We start from the raw sequence: 24,109 nt of genomic DNA, 5'->3' as shown, positions 1-24,109 counted from the left end.
TCCGCGATTTTGAAGTCGCCTCACCTACCTACCAATGAATTCCATGTAATGGCTCTCATTTTAGGAGCTTAATATGGTATGTGATTCCTTACCGTCATCGAACTTCTAGTCCTTTGCAGTAAAATTAAAAATTGTATACCTAAACAATGCGAACTATGGCGGTTTGCGCGAAAAATAACAACCGAGAATGTCTGGAGGTGGAGGCGAGTAGAAAAAGAAGCAGAAACATGATTCGGAGGCTGACGTATGAACGCTTGTGGATGTCCGTCGGTCTAGATGGCGCGGATGAAGTGGCGGCCTTCAAACGCGTCTTCCATTGCCTCGAGGTCAGCTGACTTCCGTCCCGCTTACCACAAACGCTGCTAGTGTTGGCTGCTGCGCGCCTGGCAACGCCCAATGTTTGCGTCGTCTCATCTCTGGAGGAAAACCTGCACAGTCTGAGGTATGAGAAGCATCTCTGATCATAGCACCTTGCTGGTACCTAGCAAGTGAAGTATGATGTTTGTTTGCTACCTGTTTCTTATTGCGCTCATCATAGTCGTTTGCACCGTGTAATACTGATATGCGACGTTGCATTGGTAGGTGCTTCTCAAATAAAGAAGTGTAGCGAATCAATAGCGGCTGTCACAAGCAGAATATCCGGATCTGCCGCTTCTTACACCGAATTTAAAAGCAAATCCAACGGATGTATTACGCAAGATTGCTAACACGCGAGTGCAGATTGAAACGGAACGCTGAATAGACTCGCTATAAATTCGAACATCGCTTATTCCGGATTTCACAGACCCGTTGCTGAGGTTCTTTCCTCAGAAAAAAAGGTATGCCTATCTCTTTCGGTTAAAATTAGTTGTAGATAAAAGTGTCAGGCAAGAGTTGACAGTGATTCTTCTGATTTTCCCCGCGTACAGAGAACATCATCACTTTTTCAAGGTTGTAAAGGATCTCAAATTTCTTACCATTTTCAACCTTCACGTTTCCGAACAAGCATGTAATGTGATTCTTGAAATTTTGGCAGTTGTCAAAAGATCGGAACTGGAATCAAAGCAGACCTCAGAAATAGTTAACTAAGAACTGCATTTGCAATCTCATGGTGGCTGGAATATCTCCTAAACAGGAGAAAGTGAGGTCTAATTTAGAATTTGAATAGGAAGACATTATAGAATTATAGTCCTTGAATAAAGCTCTCAAGACTAAACATTTTCCTCCCAAAAGTTTGAAGGTCTGCTGCACATTTTGAATGACAATTTTCTTTGTCCGTATGCGTTGAACAAAGCATTGGCAAAGTAACAGAGCTATTTTTGGATATTTGACGTCCTTAAAAACCTCTAAATGTAGATACTTTTGCAACCGTAATAGTAGAAATACCAGGTTTTGTAAATGACAATTATTGTTTTTTGCTTGGAAAACATCACAGATAACATTTACCTGCTTCGCTCATACTATTCCCGGGTAATTTGGCAAACGTATTTGTCATAAGCTTCTACTTTTTCCTAATCTAGGTTTGAGAGAGGAGTCGGGCTTACTTCACCTTGAATCACGTAAAATAGCGAGTCAAGACCATGGAGCGAATGGTAAAGTGTTCTGGTTGAAAGATAGCTGGGAATATTTACAATCGTTCATACAACTGTAGAATATATTACGCTACAATACAATAGGCTCGTCGTTGAATCTTACAGTTTAATCTCACGTAAAATTACACTATGTAGCCAGCGTCTTCTTGAACGCCTTCAACCACGTTACGTAACGCAAGAGGCAAAACGAGGTTCCTGTGCTCGCCGGGTGTTTCTTCTTCATAAAACCATACTTTTATTTCCTCTTTCGTTTCAAGTAATTCTAAAGCATCGACCATTTAGTGAGAAAAAAATTGTTGAAGGACAATTGAGTTACGTTAACATAATGGATATAACTGCAATATTATTTAACTTATTTTGTGTGGGCCAGAACATTTTTACACATAAATAGAAGTGTCTTTTATTAAAGTTGAATACAAGGTAAAACTTCGATATAAACCCTCTCTGTGACAAATTTAAAATGCTGAGTCTCTTGGGATCTAGGCGAAAAGAGTTGATTCGTGAGGAAACCTTGTAGAAAGGTCAATTAAGAAGCTGCTGACCCTGACATACACTCTCTCACCACTGACTTTACCAACGGACCAAGCGAAACAGACGCTGAAGTAAGTCCTTAAAAATGATCTAGTAATTGCCTATTGTGTTGTACGGCAGAGCTGCAGCTTTCTGACGTACCGTTGCGCAGTTTGGTGCTCTCACATTTCGTAGCGAAGTAAGTGGCGCTTTGACTATGGCATATATTTACAGACACAGGTTAACAAATTTAAGAATTCAATTGGATGACTGTACATTTTATCTTGGTCACCAACACCGGTAATCCAGCTGTACTCTACATTTTTCGCACAGATGTGTGACAGTACGTTGCTTAGTGATTGCAACTTGGTTGCACCATTGTCTTAATACACAGTATGTCGCTTAAATATCAAAGAGTTGGTGCTATATGCGGGTCAATTCATACGAATAAATATCTTGAGTGAAATGACTGCTTTACAGAAATTTAGAGACTGACTAACTTCTGTTTCTTTTGCCGTTAAGTACATTGTCCTGTTATGATAGCAAAATGGGAAACTCATGTCCATTCTGAACAACAAGTTCTTTCCTCTCATCTCTTTCAAACTATAGGCAATGTCTGCGCGGTAACACTAGAGGAAGGTACTGTATTGTCGCACAGTGTCTGAATTGTTTCAGGGTCGTACTGGTCACTTCTGTTGCCTTCATATATCGTCATATAGACAAATAGTCCCCAAGCCATTATACAGCGCAAGGCATAGGGTAAATCAAATCAACGTTAGATTACCCTTGTCGTACTCTTTTCGTGTCTGAAGCGACAGTAAAGTAACTTACTGCCTGCTTAAGCACCCGGCTCTTTCCCCGTATCGTTATCAAGATCGCTACACGAGTCATAATGAGGACAGCAGAACTGTTGCACAATCTGTCTCTTTTGTAAAACCTCTTCGCCAGTTTTGTAAAGGCCTCGTCGCTACTGCTGTGGAGACCGAGTGGCCACTATTGTTACGGTAGGCCGAGTTAGTTATGGCTCTGAGCACTATGGGACTTAACTTCTGAGGTCATCAGTCCCCTAGAACTTAGAACTACTTTAACCTAACTACTCTAAGGACATCGCACACACCCATTCCCGAGGCAGGATTCGAACCTGCGGCCGTAGTGGTCACGCGGTTCTAGACTGTAGCGCCTAGAACCGCTCGGCCACCCTGGCCGGCCGAGTTAGTGAGTTCGTGACACGGTTTCTGGTGCAGTACACAGCTAAGACAATTCCTTCCTGGCACAATTACACAGCTATTCCCCAGGATCAGGTAACGGGTTAGGAGAGCGAAGGTTCTACAATAATCCAACAAATTAGTAATAAAGTCACACTAATGAGTTAAAAAGGTTTACTAATATTTGTGACTTGTTTAATAATTAAGTCTGTAACACTGCTTGTACGAGCACAAAAAGGCCCTCAATGGCTAAGTGCAAATAATCTATCACAAAGTAAAAGTAGGAGTTTGAGGAAACTAAGCATACAATTTCAAAATCAGGGTACTACGCGGCTGTTATCACACCGTTATGTTTCAGCGAGAGCTATCTTATATTTTCTTCTTACTTTTTCTGTTGTGACATGACACTAAAGTTTACTCAGTGTCACTGTGTACACCCAGAAAAAATAATTATCAAAGGTATTGGCCGTCAGGAAATACATGCGTTTGATTTCTATGTTTGGTTTCATTATCAGGCTCAGAATAACGCTTCTGAGTGTTTCAAGCAGTTCCGGCGAGTAATAGTTTTTCGTTGCTGTACTCCGTCAGTTAAAAGTGCGGCACTTGCTTCAAAAGCTCCAGTAACGTAGAGGCAGCAATAGGAACTCGCTCAGAACGAAGACAGTGTAGCATTACATGAGTATGTCCAATATAGTTGGATCTACTTTGCGTCACGTGAATGTAGGGGAGTCGAAACAAGTAGTAACCCATGACGTCATATCAACTTGAGATTTTTTTATACATGTAATTCATTTCTAACTTTTATTGGTTATTTGCAGAGTAAAGACTTTAATTGTGTACAATATTCAAGTCGAGTGAGGATCTTCTGTAACTTTCGTGACTGGGCATAGAATTATTAATTTACAACCGGAGTTGATTTAAAAATTATTCTAGGGAACCACGGCCCGACTTTGGTGCAAACAAATCGCGTGCGAATTCTCAAATATCGGAGCGGAGTTTAAGACACGCCGCTGGACATCGGGCGTTATCGTCGTGTGTAGGATTCAGTAACATTAATCGCAATTTACGGACATTAGCTTGAGAATAACAACCAAGGCCTATATGAGTGGCATAATAATCGTCTTGATACTTAAAGCAAACGAGAAGCGATTTACTGTCGGGATACGACAAATATTAATCATTGCATAGTCAGCTTGTTGATACGTTGCTTAGCAACTCATAAACGGACAGGGATATAATTACTGAAACGATCTTTTAAGTATCAATGACCACTACACTCACATCAGAAACTAATTACTCTAATTGTGAGTGACTTCTGAATTGGATGAGTTTTTTTTTTTATTTCAGCTAACTGGTATTAATAAACTTCTTTCGAGGTTGAAACTTCATCAATGGTGTCGCGCTCATTCAGTTTAGTAAATCGATAGATAGTAGTAGCTACGCTACTATTTATAGTTTCAAAATAAATGAAAGTACATACCTGTCCTCTTTTACTTTAACTAAGCATTCTAAATATTTTATATTATGTCGACAGGACGAAACGGATATCGTAAGATGACTTACACTTTGTATGGCATAAAGACGTAGAGGTAACATAACCTAAATGGTGGATAACAGTAGTAGTTGCAGCAGAAAAGAAGCATTTACACACGGTCACGAAAAGTTTAAAGTGACGTCTCTGAAGCCAATGAACGTCAGCGAAAGGGTGAGAAAGAAGAAGAGAAGGAAAAAGAAAGTGGCGGGGACGATTGAGAAGTGTAAAGAGAAAGAAGGTTAACTGGAATAAAATGAAGGCACTCGTCTTACTGTTTGGCAGAGAGAAAATAAGCTTTTGTGCATCCTCCAGCTTTTTTGTTGTGTGACACAAGACTTTCCACTGCGCGCGTAGTTCAAGATAGCTTGAACGAAAGGCGGACAGTAACAGCAGAGCAGTAGTTTGCGAATGGTTTTGTAACTTGGACGGGCTGAACTAGGGTACTGCATAAGTGATACCTTGTGTTAAGACTATGATGAGATGGAAGGTACCTGACGGTTGATATGGGGAATAGTGAAGTTTGGTAGAACGAGTGAATGCGCAAGTGTACTTTCACTTCCTGTGGAAATGTATTCCGAAATTTCTGGAGGCCTTAGAGACAAGCTGAAATTTTCCTCCATTTAGCGACAGTATTTTCTGTCCAGTTGGACGTGCTCATCCACCATTTTCTGATGTGAAATTGGGCTCATTCCATGCCAATTCAACGCACCTCTCAACCTGACCCTCTCGGATTTCTTTCAAATTTTGCTGCATTCAGTGACCCAGATAAGAGATGAAAAAATACCAATTTGCAGATGTGTATTACAACTGTGAAGAAAGTTACAGGTCTGCAAAGTTTGGAATTAGTGCGAAATTTACATGCATATGTCACAACATAAGTGACTATAATTCTTGTTCTAATTCAGTTACAGCAATGAAAATGGTACCATTGGAAAGCTAACGAATAGACCTTTACATTGATATGCCACATGGCAGATTTCAGAGAATTTTCATACTAAAGGTCATTGACCTTTACCTTTGATCTTGAAAATCTCAAAACACCCCATCTTCAATTGTTTTTTGAGAAAAAATATCTTTAATTGCTCCACTATGTTGCTATAAATATGATACATATCAAGAGGGAACAGCAAAGGCATCATGCACAAAAAATTATTTTGTTAACTTACCTACACCATCAACATGCAGTAAGCAGATATGTATCCAGTTTTTTCTATAGCACCAGCAAATAGCAGTTACTTTTCTTCAGACCAGTTCTTTAATATTCCTAGCTGTGAACAGGTAATGAGAGACACTTTTATTTCAACCAAACAACATTAGTCTGTTTTAGTGAACAGCCTATCAGAGAGACTTTTATTTCAACCAATCAACATTAGCCTGTTTTAGTGAACAATCAATGAGAGACACTTTTATTTCAACCAGTCAACAGTAACTTGTTTTAGTGAATAGCCAATCAGAGAGACTCTTATTTAAACTAGGCACCATTAGTCCACTGATCTCTATATTATGCAAATTTTGTTTCGTGTGTTTTATGGCTGTGACTTGTTTAACAAAGTGCAGCGTAAGTGTGTCGTAAAGTAATATTTAGTAAAAAATGGATTTCAAGTCCGTTAAGGAAAGAAGGTTATGCAAGATTGCAGAAGAATTTAAGGGATGTTCAGGAGTGGACGATAAACAAATATCCTAATGTATTGTTAGATGGAAAATTTTGCAGTAAATGTAGAAAAAAATCTCGGAAAACCTAACAGTCACTGCTGATGTTGCCTCAGTTGTGCCAGATACTTCCAGAGAAGATTTAAGTGAAGATGAAGTAGCATGAGATCTGGCACTCGATGCTTTAAATAGTAGCCTTCAATATTTAGGTGAATTTCCTGTGAAGAAAAAGAGGCTTCAGCGTGAGACAAAGTACCCAAAGCAAAAACAGAAAAAATAGCCTCTGTGTTGAAACGTACTTATGTGGCACAACCGGAAAAAGAAGAGAGTGAAAATGGAGAAAGTGAAATTATCACCCAGCTGAAAGATAAGTTTCACAATTCAGACCGTGTATGCGATAAAACACAAATTCTAACTGTACTGCCAAAGAGTTGGAGTATAAAGAAAACTATGAAAGATTTTCTGCTTCAGATTGCATGGTATGGAGAGCAAAGCGGTAGCCGAATATCGTATATTAGTGACACCAAATCCAAAGCCAGTTAAGACATTATGTGAGAAAGCTGTTCAGTGTGTACGTGACTTTTACTGTGATCGTGACGTGAGCCGTATGATGCCAGGAAGAAAAGACTTTGTGTCTGTGAAAGAAAATGGAATTACAATACATAAACAAAAGCAGCTCTCGTTGCACAACCTTAAGTTTCAAATGGCTCTAAGCACTATGGGACTTAACATCTGAGGTCATCAGTCCCCTAGACTTAGAACTAAGTAAACTTAACTAATCTAAGGACATCACACACATCCATGCCCGAGGCAGGATTTGAACCTGCGACCGTAGCAGCCGCGCGGTTCCCGACTGAAGCGCCTAGAATCGCTCAGCCACCGCGGCCGGCCAACCTTAAGGACCTGTATGCATATTTAAAAGATAAATACCTAGATATAAATATTGGATTCTCCAAATTTTGTGAGTTTCGATCAAAGCACTGTGTTTTTGCCAATGCCAGTTTTAACAAATAAAAATAAAATAATAACATATAATAAAAATTAGTAATAATAATATTTATTGTGGATTGTTTGGATAAGTAACTGAGAGATTAAAATTTACGCCGTGAGTTTATCGAGCCTCGCACGTCCGAAGATGTACGGAACGTTTTTTTATTTTTTGCTACAGCGCGCATGGTAAAGGACCTTTGATGGGGTAGCAGGGACTGTAAAGGGATTAGCAAGACTTGCCAGCCTCAAGTGACCTTACGAAAATCATGTTTTGACTTCACGACAGTTGTTTGAGTGGTGCAAGAAAAATATTCTTTCATGTGTCTTCTGTTGTGGACTGACAAGACAGCCAGTCCACAGTGACGGGTAACCGAAAGGCACGCACTTAAACTCACGCAGGATGGCGTGAGGTCTGAAACAGGACACGTAATGAATGCTATAAAGAAAAGTACGTAGCTGCTGGAATACTTAACTTTAATCCATCATTGTTGTACATCGCTCTTGACGATACAAGTGAGACTCTGTAGATACATGCAATGTAATGCTAATGGCGCCTCGCTAGGTCGTAGCCATTGACTTAGCTGAAGGCTATTCTAACTATCTTCTCTGCAAATAAGCGAGGCGTCGTCAGTGTAGTCGCTAGCTAAGTCGTCCGTACAACTGGGGCGAGTGCTAGTACGTCTCTCGAGACCTGCCATGTGGTGGTGCTCGGTCTGCGATCACTGACAGTGGCGACACGCGGGTCCGACATGTACTAATGGACCGCGGCCGATTTAAAGCTACCACCTAGCAAGTGTGGTGTATGGCGGTGACACCACATCTTCCATTATACATCGGTTTCCCATCATGATAAAGATACAGCCAAGATGAAACAACGTTTCAAAAATACAAGGACGATTCCAGGTACCCATAAGTTTCATTGTGTAATACCTGTTAACAAAGGTTTAGTAAAGACAAAGACCTATTCTGCTCCTTTAGTGAGTAGAGAAGAGTCAGTGATTGCTATGGTGAATGAAATGCTGTTAACAAATATACATGGATTTGTTGCCTGTATGTACGACAGTCGTTGGTGGGGTGCATATGTCTTACAAAAATGTGAAGAAACAGATGAACTAAAGGTCAACTTCTGGCATCCACATGGACCATGTCCGTCATTTGTGTTTTCTGCCAAACCAGACACTTGTGTCATCAGAAAACGTGACATTATCACAAGGATGGATCCAGTGATACCAACTGGAAGGACATACAGTCTCCCTGCATAAGATTTGGAAAACATTAACAATTTAGTTGGAGAGTTGTGAGGAGCGATCTAATAACTTTTCATTGCCGTTCCTTAACTTTTCATTGCCTTTTCATTACAACTGTAATGTAAATAATGTAATGTAAATAATTCATAATACTGCTATAATAATGTAAACCGTATTTTTGTACAATAAGACTTGTGGATTGTATTTATCACAATTTGTGTTTCATATATGTGTGTTACCTTCTTCATTTCGATAGTGTATTCATCCTGACAAAATAATTTTTGTGCTTGATGCCTTTGGTGTGCCATCTTGATATTTCCCATACTTATAGTAACATATTGGAGCAATTAAATATATTTTTTCAAAAAAAATTGAAGATGGGGTATTTTGAGATATTCAAGGGCAAAGGTCAAGGTCAATGAACTTAAGTATGAAAATCCTCAGGAACTTGCCATGTAGCATATCAATGTAAAGGCCTATTCGTTAGCTTTCCGATGGTAACATTTTCATTGCTGTAACTGAATGAGAACCAGAATTTCAGTCAGTTATGTTGTGACAGATGCATGTAAATTTCGCACTTATTCCAAACTTTACAGACGTATAACTTTCTTCACAGTTGTAACACACACTTGCAAATTGGTATTTTTCCATCTCTTATCGGGGTCATTGAATCCACCAAATTTGAAAGAAACCTGAGATGGTCAGGTTGAAAATGTTGCTTTACTAGTCTACGTTGAACTGGCATGACCCATTGGGTGCAATCGAGATCAGTAGGAGATAATTATTGGCAGAAGTCAGATAAAATTATTTTTACTGGGATACTAGTGTTATTTGTAACCCAATTATATTTAATTTTAGTTCTGGGTATTGCGCCCATCTCACCACTGACGACAGATTGTCATTCCTCCGAATGATAGCAGTAAGACACATTCAGGTAAGGCACTTAAATTGGAGGTAGTCGGCATGTAGATAGAGTACGTTTACAGGCGCACAGAAATTACAAAATACCATTGACAGACAAGAGGAACAAGAGTGGGTCCAGGACTGACCCCTGTAGCACTCCTAAGATAGCGTGCTTCTAGGACGACTTTTCGTTTCCACACTGCTCACTGTTCCTCAAATAGCTTTCGAACCACTTAAGCACATTATTTTGGAAACTCCTACCTGTCAGTTTTTTCAAAACAGTATGTCAGAATGGACGGCCTCAAATATGTGTTTTCCTGAAGTCTAGTAGCGTAAATATAGTGTCATCACTGTTGTCATTACATATTTTAGGTCATCTGTTACCTTAATTACTGCAGTGATCGTGTTATGGTGTTTACGATAGGCAGACTGATATTTATCATCGCTCATGTCATAGTACAGATAAGCCCTTGTTTCAGCGTAACGCTCTTGGTTACAAATGTGTCCTAATATTTTGCTTCTGATCTACAGGAGCCCTAAACGTCTAGATGGAACTGATTGTGATTGCAAGAACCTCTGCAGAGGCAACAGTCAAGCTATTTCGAAACTATAAACATGCAGATTCATGGTCCCAGGACTTGCATAAGAGCACTGTGTTGCACTCAAACAAATGCCGTGCTTATGAAGGCTGTAGAAATGTCCTGTCAAATTAATGTCAGACGTATTTCTCTAAAAATGTAAGAGATCGTTGTAACTAAACTTTCACTATTTGAGAGGGCTCCAATGACAAACTACTAATCGTGGGACAGTGAAACATAATGGATACATTTGTAAGGACATGCGGAAGAGAAATAACGAGTACACTATTGAAAGAAACATATTTTAATTTACACATGAGTTATTAACATTTGTTAATTGCCTACAATATTTACGATTCGCGTTAGGAACGTTCCTTAACGTGACGACTCTCTGTATCCATGACAGCCTGGAACCGCACTAGAGATTGTTCTGCTTCTGTCCGGAACAACAATGGACCATGGAATGTTCTGTTGTGACACAGCTGATACTCTGCTCAGATCGAACATTGCGTCCAACATTCTTAGCCGTTAACTCCTTTACCAATTTATCGCCGTTAATTGGAACCTCCTAATCATGTTCTTCTATCCGGCTGCGGAAAGAGGACCTCTCCGAATTCCTTTAGCGGTCGATCCTCGCGAATAGCGATAGCATTGTTGCTGTTGTTTTGGTAAAACAACTTTACGAATAAAGTCCAGTTCACCTTGTCCAGACTCATGTTGACTGTCTGCAACTTTAATACACACTGACGCTGGTGTTCCAACCCCACGTCGTCGTACCAGTACCATCGGCGCATAATGGCAAGTCATATAACTAACTCTGTTAACAACTAAAATCCTGCAGCGCACCGTCTGAACGTCATTCCTACAAAACTGGGTACCCCTATGACAAACAGTTTACTGTCTTTAAAGTCTACGTGGTTCAAGTAACGAAAATTCAATTATAACCCCAATTAAGCACCAGATAACACAGTCACTCGAATGAGAAAGTTGATGGAAGTAAAATATATGTCAGCCAAAAACCAAAATTATACGCCAGCTTCATACACATCTCGGAATTCGTTCCAGTGCTACGAGGAACGCAAACAGATCTTACTCAGAGCAGCTATATCAGATATAAATCATATTTTCTTCGCAATTAGGCTCTATGCGAACCAGCTAATGAAATTCTTACACTAGTTGATCAGACTTTATTAACCACTAGACACTGATGTGGCAATCCTCCATAAACGTGATGTGCTATTTCATAAGTATAGTACAGTTTTTAAAGATGCATATCCTTGCCCTGTAACTCCTGAGAAAAACCTAATACACTAAAAGATGACTGTATCGCCCACAGGCAAAAAGTCAAACAAAAAAAGGAAGAACCTGAGAAATGCATCTGCTTGCTTGACGTACTGTGTGCATACTTGCTTCTTTGCAGAAGTTGCGCTCAGGGGTCTGGGAGTATTATTAATTTCCTGTACTACGTTTGAAGTGCTGAGTTTTGAACGGGGCTTAAAATCTCCTATCGAATACATAATTAGTGAGATGTAACAGAGGAAGCCTGCTCCATGTGATGAATACCACTCATTCGTTGACTTGTGCGTCTTCAGAGACGTGGTTCACGGCGAGTGACGTGATAATTCGTAATAATTATAGTTGCTCTTCTACTTGTGAAATAATAACTTTGACATTACGGCCTGTCTCCTCAACCACCATAGCATGTGAAATACAGAAATTAAATAACTCAGCTTGATCTGTGAAGATCTGATGTAATTGATGTCTGTAGAAATTTAAGAGACATGACTGTAAGTGAAGTATCTGGTAGTTCTATACATGGCGCCATGAACTGAAGTAGTGACCTTAGCTTACGCAGTGCTATTAATTACTGTCATGATACAATTTCATCGATAAACAGGACGATGCCTTTCTACCATTCCTGACTTCTGAGATTGTTATATCTTGGTAAGCTAACCACGAAGTTAGGTTGCAACCACTTCTCGCCAAAACCAGTGCAAGAGTGAGGTAAATTGCATAGGTCAGACTTCCTCTGTTAGATCTCACTGATAAGGATTGTAACTCCAGTTTACGAACTTTAAGAAACCAAAGCATCTATATTGAATAAGAGGAACGGTATTTGGATCCAGTTAGCCTTGGACAACCTTACTTATTAATGATAAAAAAAGCTTGAATATATCATTAAACATTGTTTGAGATGAAATAGTTACGTGCTTCACTCTGTTTAAAACTGCCTGATATTAAATGTACTTAAGTTAGCTCTCAGTATGTTGACTACTACTCTGGAATTGTTTGTTATTTTTTCAGGTGAAGGGTACACAACAGTATGGAATCGCCCAACGAAGCTCGACCACCGCCTCCTTCCTGGATCAATCAAAAATTCATAGAATCTGTAATGATAAATAAAACTGGAAAAGAAGTATCTGTAGATTCAATTAAAGTACAGTACGCTTGTCCGGAAGGAGTTGGCTATACAAGTTTGCTGTTCAGAGTAACTGTCCTTCTGAAGGGGGAAGACAACGAAGAAGAGGCGAAAAAGGAATCACTACTAGTCAAAACAGTTCTTGATTTTGGTCCGATGAAGGAACTGATGGAAAACTGTCAGGTGTTCAGAATAGAGACGCAGATGCTGCATGAGGTGCTGCCGCAGATCCACAAAATCTTGGCGTCGTTGGAGGGTGAGGACTTCCAGCTGCTGACAGCTCGCTGCTACGACTGGGGTCAGCAGCCGGCAGACTTCCTTGTGTTGGAGGACCTGTCAACAGCCGGCTTCAGGATGGCTGAGGGAGGTCGGCCTCTGGACTACCAGCACTGCAAGATGGTCCTCCGAGCATACGCCAGATTACACGCCGCCTCGGCGTTTCTACTCGACAAGCAGCCACATTACAAGAGCGTGTTCGCTAGTAGTACGTTCACAGACAAGCGTACTCAGGACTATTTCAGATCAATAGGGTCTAAGATCATGTCTGCACTGGCAGATGAACTGAACAAGTGTCCAGGGTATGAAAAGTATGCTGGAAAATGCCGGGGATTTATAGACCGATATGCTGACAATATATTCGAATTATTTGAGCGAATGAAGGAGGAGACCAAGCTACCTGTACTGGTCCATGGTGACTGCTGGAAGAACAACGTGATGTTTAAGTACGTGGAGGGAGCACTGTCAGATGTCAGACTTGTTGACTTTCAGGTTAGAATACCTCAAAATTTTTGTTTCTTCATGAAGCTTAACTCTTTTTCCAGTAACTGTATGAGTAGACGTACCATATCTCCTGTGCGGCTGGTCCCGGCGGAGGTTGGAGTCTTCCCTCGGGCATGGGTGTGTGTGTTTGTCCTTAGGATAATTTAGGTTAAGTAGTGTGTAAGCTTAGGGACTGATGACCTTAGCAGTTAAGTCCCATAAGATTTCACATAAATTTGAACATTTTTTGTACCATGTCTCTAATAAAATAGATTATTTAGACGGATAGTTGGAGACGCGGTCGGCACATACAAAATGGCCTGTACGTCTCCCAGCGTTAACAGTTCTTGACTTTTACCTGTGGGGTACATTTAATAAGTTGATTACAAGGGAACAGTGACCTTCCCCGAAGAAAAAAAATGCCATACAATGCGGACCTAAGCAAAGTCCAGATGAAATTCAATGTGCAGTAATGAACCCCTCGAATCGCTTTAAGCCATCTAACAGCGCAAAAAGTCAACATTATGAGAACTTCACTTGACAGTCACAGTACTAAACTCGCGAACCGTGCCTGAGCTGCGTGTGTTGACGACAAGACGATAGTTTGTGGCGTTGTTCTCTTCTATGTCAACTTCCATGCAATATGTCACTCGCGTCATCTTTTTAGGCTTTTCCAAAGCCACAGAAAAAGCGTACAATTAAAAGAAATTAAAAATCCCCACGACAGCTAAAATTACTTACATGCGTCAGAAAATTCGCCGTTTTGCCCTCTTTAACTTAGATCGATTTATTTATTTATTCATTCTGAATATGTCTGTGATGGTCTGTCCGAGCTGCCTCGCCGTGCATACTCACGCATTGCCAAAAATAAAAATTGTGTTCTGCTGAAAATAATTGTTCGTTTGATGTTGAGGCCTCAGAATGTTTACCTTATGACGCACTGTAATATGCCAGAATGATGTATCAGTTTTTAACATGTTTCGCTCTGTTGGTGATGCGATCACAACGTTTTAGCAAGTAAATGCCTTAAGTTTTTGGACTTGAAACATACAGTCTAGACTTTGATACCATGCTAAGTTCCCTCTGCCATGCACTTTACAGTGTTTGCAGCGTGTGTAGATACAAATAATCGCTGGAAAAGCCCACTGTGCGTCAACTGTTGTAGCTGATGGCCATCGCTTTTTGATTTTTAGTGGACGACCTGAGTATGGCCACTTGAAACCACGAATTGTGTTTGGCACTGGCGGTGCTAATATGCCTTGAAATTTTTGTCGCTGCACTTGGAAGGGGAAAGACCACCTATGACAAAGCGAAAGCGGAGACCAAGAACAAAAAGGATATTACGATAAAGAGATGATCGCGAAGCGCATACACCGCTGATAAGGAAACTTTCCCACGTGTAAAAATAATGACCTCGATGAAACTTAGCGGGTATGTAGAGGGGTCAACATAATGCTATATGTTTTTTCGTTTCTACCAGATTTCGCTTTTAAGGCATAAAAGACATCCCCAAAGGTAATTTGGAATATTGTGTTAAGACTGAATATCTTAAAAACCACGAAATATAAAAAAAATCATACAAAAACTAAAACGTAGTTTACTTTCTTGTTAACTGTGTAACCAACTACTTTAATAATCCAAAATTTCACAAAATATCCCATCATAATGAATTAATACTGAAAAATAAAAACATTTTGTTATAATATAAATGAAAGAAGCTTTCTTGTCACATCCATCCATGTGTAACGAAGCTGGTTTCTGAAATAACGGTTTTTGAAAATAATCTGTGCACAATGTACTGTCGGAGTATTTTCGACATACCTAACTGAAACCTCATTATTATGCTAATTACTTGTTTTATTTATTCTTGTTTTATATTTTAAACTGTTATGTTATGTTCTACTCTTGTTTTTGTTTGTTAGTGTGCCGTTTCACAAATGTATATTTTGTTAATTGAAACAATTACTAACTCGTTATCATGTTAGAAAATCGGTAAAATAATGATAATCTGTCGATAAATGGTTAAAACATAAAGTTTTTTATATCTGGCATATAAAATAAACGAAATTTCCATACATAATATACACGACGGAGAATAGAATATGATAAAAAATTCGGCAGGATTTCAAATTGTCTTGGGTGGTACTCTAAATATTCTGATTTGTATTAGGCATATTTCAATATGTTGGTAAACCCGTGCTACGAGGAATGGTTATATGCTAGTGACTCAAGCTAGAGTATATTGTTTATCAACCAGAGACTGACTGCCTAATCATTAAACAAAACTATATCTCAAAATCTTCTCAGAAAGTTCTTCCAACACTGAAGCCTTATATGTCGCACGACTGTGCAAGCGCCGTCGAACGCTTTGTGATCATTAAATGAACAAGTTCCTTGTCCTCGGGTGAGATGCTCAAAACTGACCACCACTAGAATTTAACAATAATACAGATTTTTCTCCCGGACTGGGGAAGAAAACTTCTGTCAAATATCTTTTGACGTGGTCAGACGTTAGTTTATTAGACTTCGGTGCAATCACAAGTTCATTTGGGGCTTCAAAGAAAGATCTTCGAATTCTTAGCCCGAATTCACCATTAGATTCTTTTAAAATTATGAGAAAGGATGTGGTCAGTAAGAGGAAACCGATTTGAGCTTCATACCTGAGGACGGGGAAGCTGTTCATCTGGTGATACCCAATGGCCTGACAGAACACATATAGCTACGGGATGTATACCGCTTTCGATATTGGAACAACTTTGTGAGAAAAATTTTGGACTGGTTCCACTGAATGTTATGAGATCAGTCTCGACTTGAGAAACATTATATTCTAGCTATTGTCACTGGTACATAATAAATTTTCGCCGCCAAGGTTTTCCGACGTACTGAAACAAATCAGGGTACTTTGAGGATTGCCCACAATTACTTGGGAATTCTGCTGAATTTTGTTTTATATTGTGTAGTCCATCGTGTGTATTACGTGAAGAAGTTTCGTTCATTTTATTTTTGTGGTGTGAAGGAAGCGTTATGTTTTAAGCATTTATTTACAGATTAACATTACTTTAATGATTTTGTATCATAATAATGAGTTACTTGTTATATTCAACTAACAAAACACATATTTGTGAAATGATAAAATAAGAAACAAAAATGTAAATTTAAAACGTAAAATAACAATTTGAAACGTAAAACTAAATTAAGAAACCAGTTTTATTACAGGTGGATGGATATGCCGTGAAAGCTTCTTTGATTTATGTTGCAAAAAAAATAATAATAATAATAATAATAATAATAATTTTTGAAAATTAATTAATTGTGGTGGGATATTTCGCAAAATTACAGTTACACAGTTATAAAGAACGATAATTACAATTAAGCCTTTATATGAACGACTTTTTTCTTATAAAGAACGGTAATTACATTGCAGCCTTTGTATGAACGACTTTTATTCATATTTCATGATTTCGAAGATATTTCCTCTAATCCTTGAATGGTAAACTATCTTTCAGGTAGCGTTATATCCCTTAAAAGCGATATTTGACAGAAACGAATAACAACGTACTGCATTACTTTGACCGCTCTACATATCCGCAAGTGGCACCAAGATCTTCAACTTTTGTGGTCCTGTCCTCCTCAGTTGCGCGTAAAAAAAAAATAATAATAATTTTTGAAAATTAATTAATAGTGGCGGGATATTTCGCAAAATTACAGTTACACAGTTATAAATAACGATAACCTATAGGCACAGTGACAAAAATATAAATAAAATAGCTAACATATGTACGTATTCCAGGCCACTGATGATGCCTTGCAGAAAATAAAGGCGAAACACGTATGGCACTAAAATTGTGTTTTATGCAGTTGCTGTCAGACAGTCCATAAGTGAAACTTATCAATATACCGGAGTGGCTTCAAGATTGTTTATTTACACTTGGGAACGTTGTCTTGTAAGCCCCGTGTCGCTGAATGGTTCAAATGGCTCTGAGCACTATGGGACGTAACATCTATGGTCATCAGTCCCCTAGAACTTAGAACTACTTAAACCTAACTAACCTAAGAACATCACACACATCCATGCCCGAGGCAGGATTCGAACCTGCGACCGTAGCAGTCGCGCGGCTCCGGACTGAGCGCCTAGAACCGCTAGACCACCGCGGCCGGCGTGTCGCTGAAACGCGGTAACTTAACAGAGCGGTCGCAAGCTACACTATTGGCCAGCGGAATCGTGTGTGGCGCTGCGGGAAAGCGATGATAGCGCTCATAGCTGTAACAGCTCCGTCTTGTGCCAGAGATCCAAATCCATGATCTCCAGCAGGCTTTGAAAGTCACCAGGTCGGGATACTAGAGCGAAGTACAGAATTACTCCTCGTCCTTTTTAATTTCATTTTGTTAACAGGACAATTCCCCAAGTCACGGAGAAAGTTATTTTTACCATTTTAAATCCCTTCCCCCTACTCATATAGGCGAAAGACCATATATGCCTAAGCAATCACAACACTGTTGCCTGATCCAGCACCACCTACGTAGGAAAGGGAGAACATGATCAATGAACACCTGAGTGGTTCTTAGATTCGAGGTAGCTCTGTAATCGCTTTCATTGTGGGCGCAGGAGATATCCCTCCACTGTTAATTAACTAAGAATAACGAGTTTTGGCTAATTATATTCAGTTCAAAACAGATCACTGCAGACAGACACAGTGCACAGTCGTCTGCATCAAATTTTGATTGACATTCACCAATAATTGAAAAATAAACCTTCTCTGACTATGTCCAGCAACTATATAAAACGTTGTCAAAAATGAGTTGTGGCCGGTAGACATCACTCTGAAGACGAATGAGGTATTCTGTTTGTGTGTTATTTGATTAATGCCATTAATAAAACTACATATTACTCCCACCTAATACGTAACAAGCAGAATTCGTTCTTTTTGCAGAAGACATTTGCATGTTAATCAATGTAAAGAAACTTAGGGAAAAAGAAGAAATTGTAGATACTTTTTTAAGCGCATTATTGAATGGTATTCTATAAAAGGTCTTATGATAAATTTCTAAAAGACGGCATATTCACTTTTATAGATACTACACCAACGGTAAATTCAAAAAAAGGTGATAAGTAGGTTTGAAACTTCAAAGTTAATTGATGACAATCTAAACTGAAAACAAATTTAACGTCATAAACAGCTCAGTTCTGCCACGTTTGCACTAACAAACATTGCAAATCTTGGGGAGAGACAAATCGATGAGTTGACGTATCTTGCATATATCCATTCAATAATGTCCAGTGGAATAATGTCATGGGATAGCTCATTTTTAAGAAGGAAAGTTTTCACAACTCATGCGCTGTAAGGATAATATGTGACACTCGCTCATGATTATGTTTTAGACATCTGCTCTTGGGGCTACATTTTTTTACTACTGCATCACTGTATTTCTGTTCCCTCATTAAGTTTGTTGTAAGTAACCCATTACACTTCACTAAGAACGATGGTATTCAGAGTTACAATGTCGGAAGAAGAAGAAGTAGTATTCATTATTTCATATTAATACACTACTGGCCATTAAAACTGCTACACCAAGAAGAAATGCAGATGATAAACGGATATTCAGTGGACAAATATATTATACTAGAACTGACATGTGATTACAGTTTCACGCAATTTGGGTGCATAAATCCTGAGAAATCAGTAGCCAGAACAACCACCTCTGGCCGTAATAACGGCCTTGATACACCTGGGCATTTAGTCAAACATAGCTTGGATGGCGTGTACAGGTACCGCTGCCCATGCAGCTTCAACACGATACCACAGTTCATCAAGAATAGTGACTGGCGTATTGTGACGAGCCAGTTGCTCGGCCAACATAGACCAGACGTTTTCAATTGGTGATAGATCTGGAGAAAGTGCTGAGCAGGGCAGCAGTCGAACATTATCCAGAAAGGCCCGTACAGGACCAGCAACATTCGGTCGTGCATTATCCTGCTGAAACGTAGGGTTTCGCAGGGATTGAATGAAGGGTAGAGCCACGGGTCGTAACACGTCAGAAATGTATCGTCCACTGTTCAACGTGCAGTCAATGCGAACAAGAGGTGACCGAGACGTGTAACCATTGGCACCCCATATCATCACACCGGGTGATACGCCAGTATGGCGATGACGAATACACGCTTCCAATGTGCGTTCACCGCGATGTCGCCAAACACGGATGCGACCATCATGATGCTGTAAACAGAACCTGGATTCATCCAAAAAAATGACGTTTCGCCATTCGTGCACCCAGGTTCGTCGTTGAGTACACCATCGCAGGCGCTCCTGTCTGTGATGCAGCGTCAAGGGTAACCGCAGCCATGGTCTCCGAGCTGATAGTCCATGCTGCTGGAAACGTCGTCGAACTGTTCGTGCGGATGGTTGTTGTCTTGTAAATGCCCACATCTGTTGACTCAGGGATCGAGACGTGGCTGCACGATCCGTTACAGCCATGCGGATAAGATGCCTGTCATCTCAACTGCTAGTGATATGAGGCCGTTGGGATCCAGCACGGCGTTCCGTATTACCCTCCTGAACCCACCGATTCCACATTCTGCTAACAGTCATTGGATCTCGACCAACGCGAGCAGAAATGTTGCGATAAGATAAACCGCAATCGCGACAGGCTACAATCCGATCTTTATCAAAGTCGGAAACGTGATGGTACGCATTTCTCTTCCTTACACGAGGCCTCAGAACAACGTTTCACCAGGCAACGCCGGTCAACTGCTGTTTGTGTATGAGAAATCGGTTGAAAACTTTCCTCATGTCAGCAAGTTGTAGGTGTAGCCACCGGCGCCAACCTTATGTGAATGCTCTGAAAAGCTAATAATTTGCATATCACAGCATCGTATCCTGTCGGTTAAATTTCGCGTCTGTAGCACGTCATCTTCGTGGTGTAGCAATTTTAATGGCCAGTAGTGTATTTTCGATAGCACCAAAAGAGGTGCATATTTCCATTAATATAATTTTTGCTCACTTACCCACGATATAAAGCTTCTTAGAGACAGCAAAATTAAATTAGAAAACAAAATGAAAAAGTTTGTCCTTGACATTTTGTATTCCGTCGAAGAATTTCTGTTTATTTAGTACGTGAACGACGGTGTATTGGAAATTATTAATTCACTTCCGCATTATAGGAAGAAACAATTTGTAAATGGTTAGTACGCAGCCATATTTACAAGTATATAGGAATGTGTAATAAGAGTGCAAAATGTCTCATTCCACATCACTAAGATTAATCGTATAAACCATACGTGGAATGCGTAAATATGCATAAATAACGCACCATGACTGTTAATTTGTACATCAGTTCGCTGAATGGACAGGTTGTGGTGCCGTTCATGAACAGCTTTCCAGGATCTGTTTTACAATGGGATAACGCTGCTGTTATAACCCAACATTCTCTACAGAGTTGCTTTGTCCTGCTCGATCACCAGATCTGTCTCCAAACGAGCACATATGGGACGTCATTGGAGGACGACTCCAGCGTCATCCACAACCAGCATTAAGCGTCCCTGTATTGACCGCCAAATGCTACAGGCAAGGAACTCCATTCCACAAATCGACAACCGGGACCTGCACGACACAATGTATGCAATCTGCGTGCTTGCATTCAGCATTCTGGCGGTTACACTGTTTGTTACAGAACCGTCAATTCACCTTTGGAATGGCTTATCTCGTGTTTGCATTAACCTCTGATCTAGTAACGTAAATCCCTTAAGGGGGGTAGGACGTCAAACGGGCCGATTTGGAGCAAGAGAGGCACCACATGACATTTTAATTTCCACTGTCTATACTTTTACAAGTAAATTCATAAAACTTTGTCAGCATGACCAGGAAGTATTCAGGATTCACACTCGTAACAGCGGAAGTTCAAAAACATAACAAAATATTTTTTTTACATGTGAAATTTCATCATTTTTTCGCTTACTATTGGCTGCATTTGTTGCTATAGGCAGACTTTTCTTCGTAAGTAAGAGAGACTGTTCGATGAATTTTGAACATCATACAAACCATACTTACAGGTGTCTGAAACTCTAGAATCTATTTAATTTATTAAAAAATGAATGAGCTGTTACGTTTTAAACTTTATGTTTAGAAAAAAATCAAATTTTGTAGTTAATTATCTCAATTTTTACCACAGTTTTTAATAGATTTGGAAAATTCTAGAGTTTCATACACCTGTAAGTATGGTTTGTACGCTGTGCAAAATTCATCAGAGAATCTCTCTTACTTGTGAAGATAAATGTACCTATAGCAACAAATGCAGCGAACAGTAAGTGAAAAAAAGATGAAATTTCAGATCTAAAAAAAATATTTTGTTATGTTTTTGCACTTCCACTGCTATGAGTGTGAATCCTGAATTCTTCCTGGTCATGCTGACAAAGTTTTATGAATTTATTTGTAAAAGTATGGGCAGTAGAAAATAAAATGTCCTGTGGTGCCTCTCCTGCTCCAAGTCGGCCCATTTGACGTCCTACCCCCCTTAAACATGTTACCTACACTATTGTATTTTTTGGTTGTGTGATTTTTTTCCATCAGTGTAGTTACATTTTAGCATATGAGCTTTAAACGAGCGGTAATGGGAATGTTTGCAGGTGTCATACGTGACCAGCCCGGCCTCGGACCTGCAGTACTTGTTGTACGCGAACGGCAGTGAGCCGGTCCACCGCCACCACATGGATGACCTTCTGTGCGAGTACCACAGCACGCTGTCGGACATCCTACGGTGCCTGGGTATGCAGCAGGAAGCTGAGGGCTTCACTTTAGAGGAGCTGAAACGGGACATGGACCGCTGTCTAGTTATGGGATTTCTCTTCAGCTGCATGAGCGGCTTTGCTCTGACTTCCGAAAAGTACGGTGTGGAATACGTGAAGGCATTCAACGACCCAGAGCACGCCGACGAAGCTCTCGCAAAGATCTTCAAGAATCCTTATTCGTTATCCTACATGAAATACCTGATGCCAATTTTTGACAGTAAAGGAATTTTATGACAATTTGTAGCACGTATAGCTATTAAGATTCAAATAATCTAACTTTGCAAATTTCTGCCTTAGACGTTCTTCTAACTCACTGTAGGCTATGAGTAAGTGGGTATGATGAACTAGCAGGGGCGTGCCAACTGTGTTACGTGATTAATTCGCATTTATTTCTTGAGGATTTGTATTTAAGTAGTAGGGCAACTCTTGTACTCCAAAAGCCCTTTAAAATATGCTTGGTATTTTTTTATTCCATGGATTATTTTTGAATATACTGATATTGAGCGAGTTCTGATGAAATGATTACAAACATGTCTGTCATTTATGAATCCTTCAACAGTTGTCGAAAAGATATAGTCGCCATTTCTTATGCTGGTGAGCACTGGTACAACAGTAATCGTGTACTGAGTAACAGAATAAATCTTATGTTGTGTGTCAATCATTCAAGGCGAAAGTTAGGGATAGTGTTGTACCTGGAGGGTAGTGTATCTAGGAACACAGTCCTGGTCGGCGGTTTAATCTAGTGACTGAGTTTAGAAACCGAAGGACTGTGCACTAGAAACCGTCATAAATGCTTCCGACATTTTCCGCTGTTTTTGTTATCGTGAGACAAGAGATTGTGCTCTGTATGCAGCGTTTATAAATATTAAGAATTCTACATATTTGTGGGCATAATACACATTTAATGGCTATTGTTAATTCAGTAACATAGTTTTACACTGAGTAAAATGCTGTATATTTTCAAAACCAGTCATGTAACATGTGGATAGTGAAGCCGTACATAGTCGGTCGTGCACCATCTTGTACTTTGAAACGTAATAAGATCTTGTACATGGAAAAGTGGTATTTGGAAGTGAACGGAGTTCCTTTCGTGTCTTATCAATCTTCACTCTCTTGAAAATGGAAATCTGTGTTCACTGTCAATAGCTTCTATTTCAACATATTATTAAATTATAACTGGTTCCTACTAATACTTCTTAATTTGATTTCACTTACAGAGTACTGATGTGAAGTAGAGTAATAATGTAACACAAAGGCTATTGAAAACAGTACTGACAATACCTTCCCGAAACACTTTTAAATTTGAATAGAATATTTGGTCCTTGGTTACATCACCATGTTGTACCTTGGAATAGTGTTTTATATTTAAACAAACGTTATTTTTCCGGAGTAATTATTTTTAATTTCAGAAAAAATGCAGGACATATAAACTGAATGCTATCATTTCATAATGGAATAAGAAAATATATCAAACTTCTATTACAGGGGTGACTGGAGGCGAAAGGCTGAAAATGTTCCAACGCACAACACTCTCCCCTATTGCTTAGCAGGCACAACATTCACTGCCACCAAGTAACGAAGTTGGAACAATACGGAACAGAACTTCTGTTTTAAATTAAAATCCCTGAATCGTTTTAACCAGTTTCGAATAAGCTGTGGACATGGGGAAAGTGGTTGATTTTGCCTACTTGTGGTGTCGTCGCAAAACCGAGTGTCCAATGCCGCCATTTCCTCTTAATGGCAGGAAAACAGTTTACGCCTGACTTACTCGGGGGCAAACAAAAGCGAACATGCATCACTGAACCAGACTTCTTTCAACTTTAAATGGTAAGCTAACGCGAGCGAACTGCATTCGATCGTGTTCGGTTCGCATTCATTGGAATTCGGCCGTGCTCCGCTAGTTGCTTGTCTTTTAGCGAAACATCAATGGAAGTTCGTCTGTTCTTTGTTTCGGAGCTAGC

The 24,109-nt window shown here is 39.7% G+C and overlaps 1 protein-coding gene across 1 annotated transcript; it reads left to right on the top strand.

The window, feature by feature from the left end:
- Positions 1-310: 310 nt before the first annotated feature.
- Positions 311-23,426, top strand: LOC126455616 (uncharacterized). The gene is made up of 3 exons (XM_050091379.1): positions 311-442; positions 12,493-13,375; positions 21,987-23,426. Exons 2-3 carry the CDS (start codon positions 12,512-12,514, stop codon positions 22,380-22,382), a joined length of 1,260 nt encoding a protein of 419 aa, XP_049947336.1. The 5' UTR covers positions 311-442; positions 12,493-12,511; the 3' UTR covers positions 22,383-23,426.
- The last annotated feature ends 683 nt before the right edge of the window (positions 23,427-24,109 follow it).

This window comes from Schistocerca serialis, chromosome 2 (assembly GCF_023864345.2).
Source record: "Schistocerca serialis cubense isolate TAMUIC-IGC-003099 chromosome 2, iqSchSeri2.2, whole genome shotgun sequence".
NCBI lineage: Eukaryota > Metazoa > Arthropoda > Insecta > Orthoptera > Acrididae > Schistocerca > Schistocerca serialis.
Note: the sequence above shows the minus strand (reverse complement) of the source record. Positions and strands in the feature narration are given on the sequence as shown.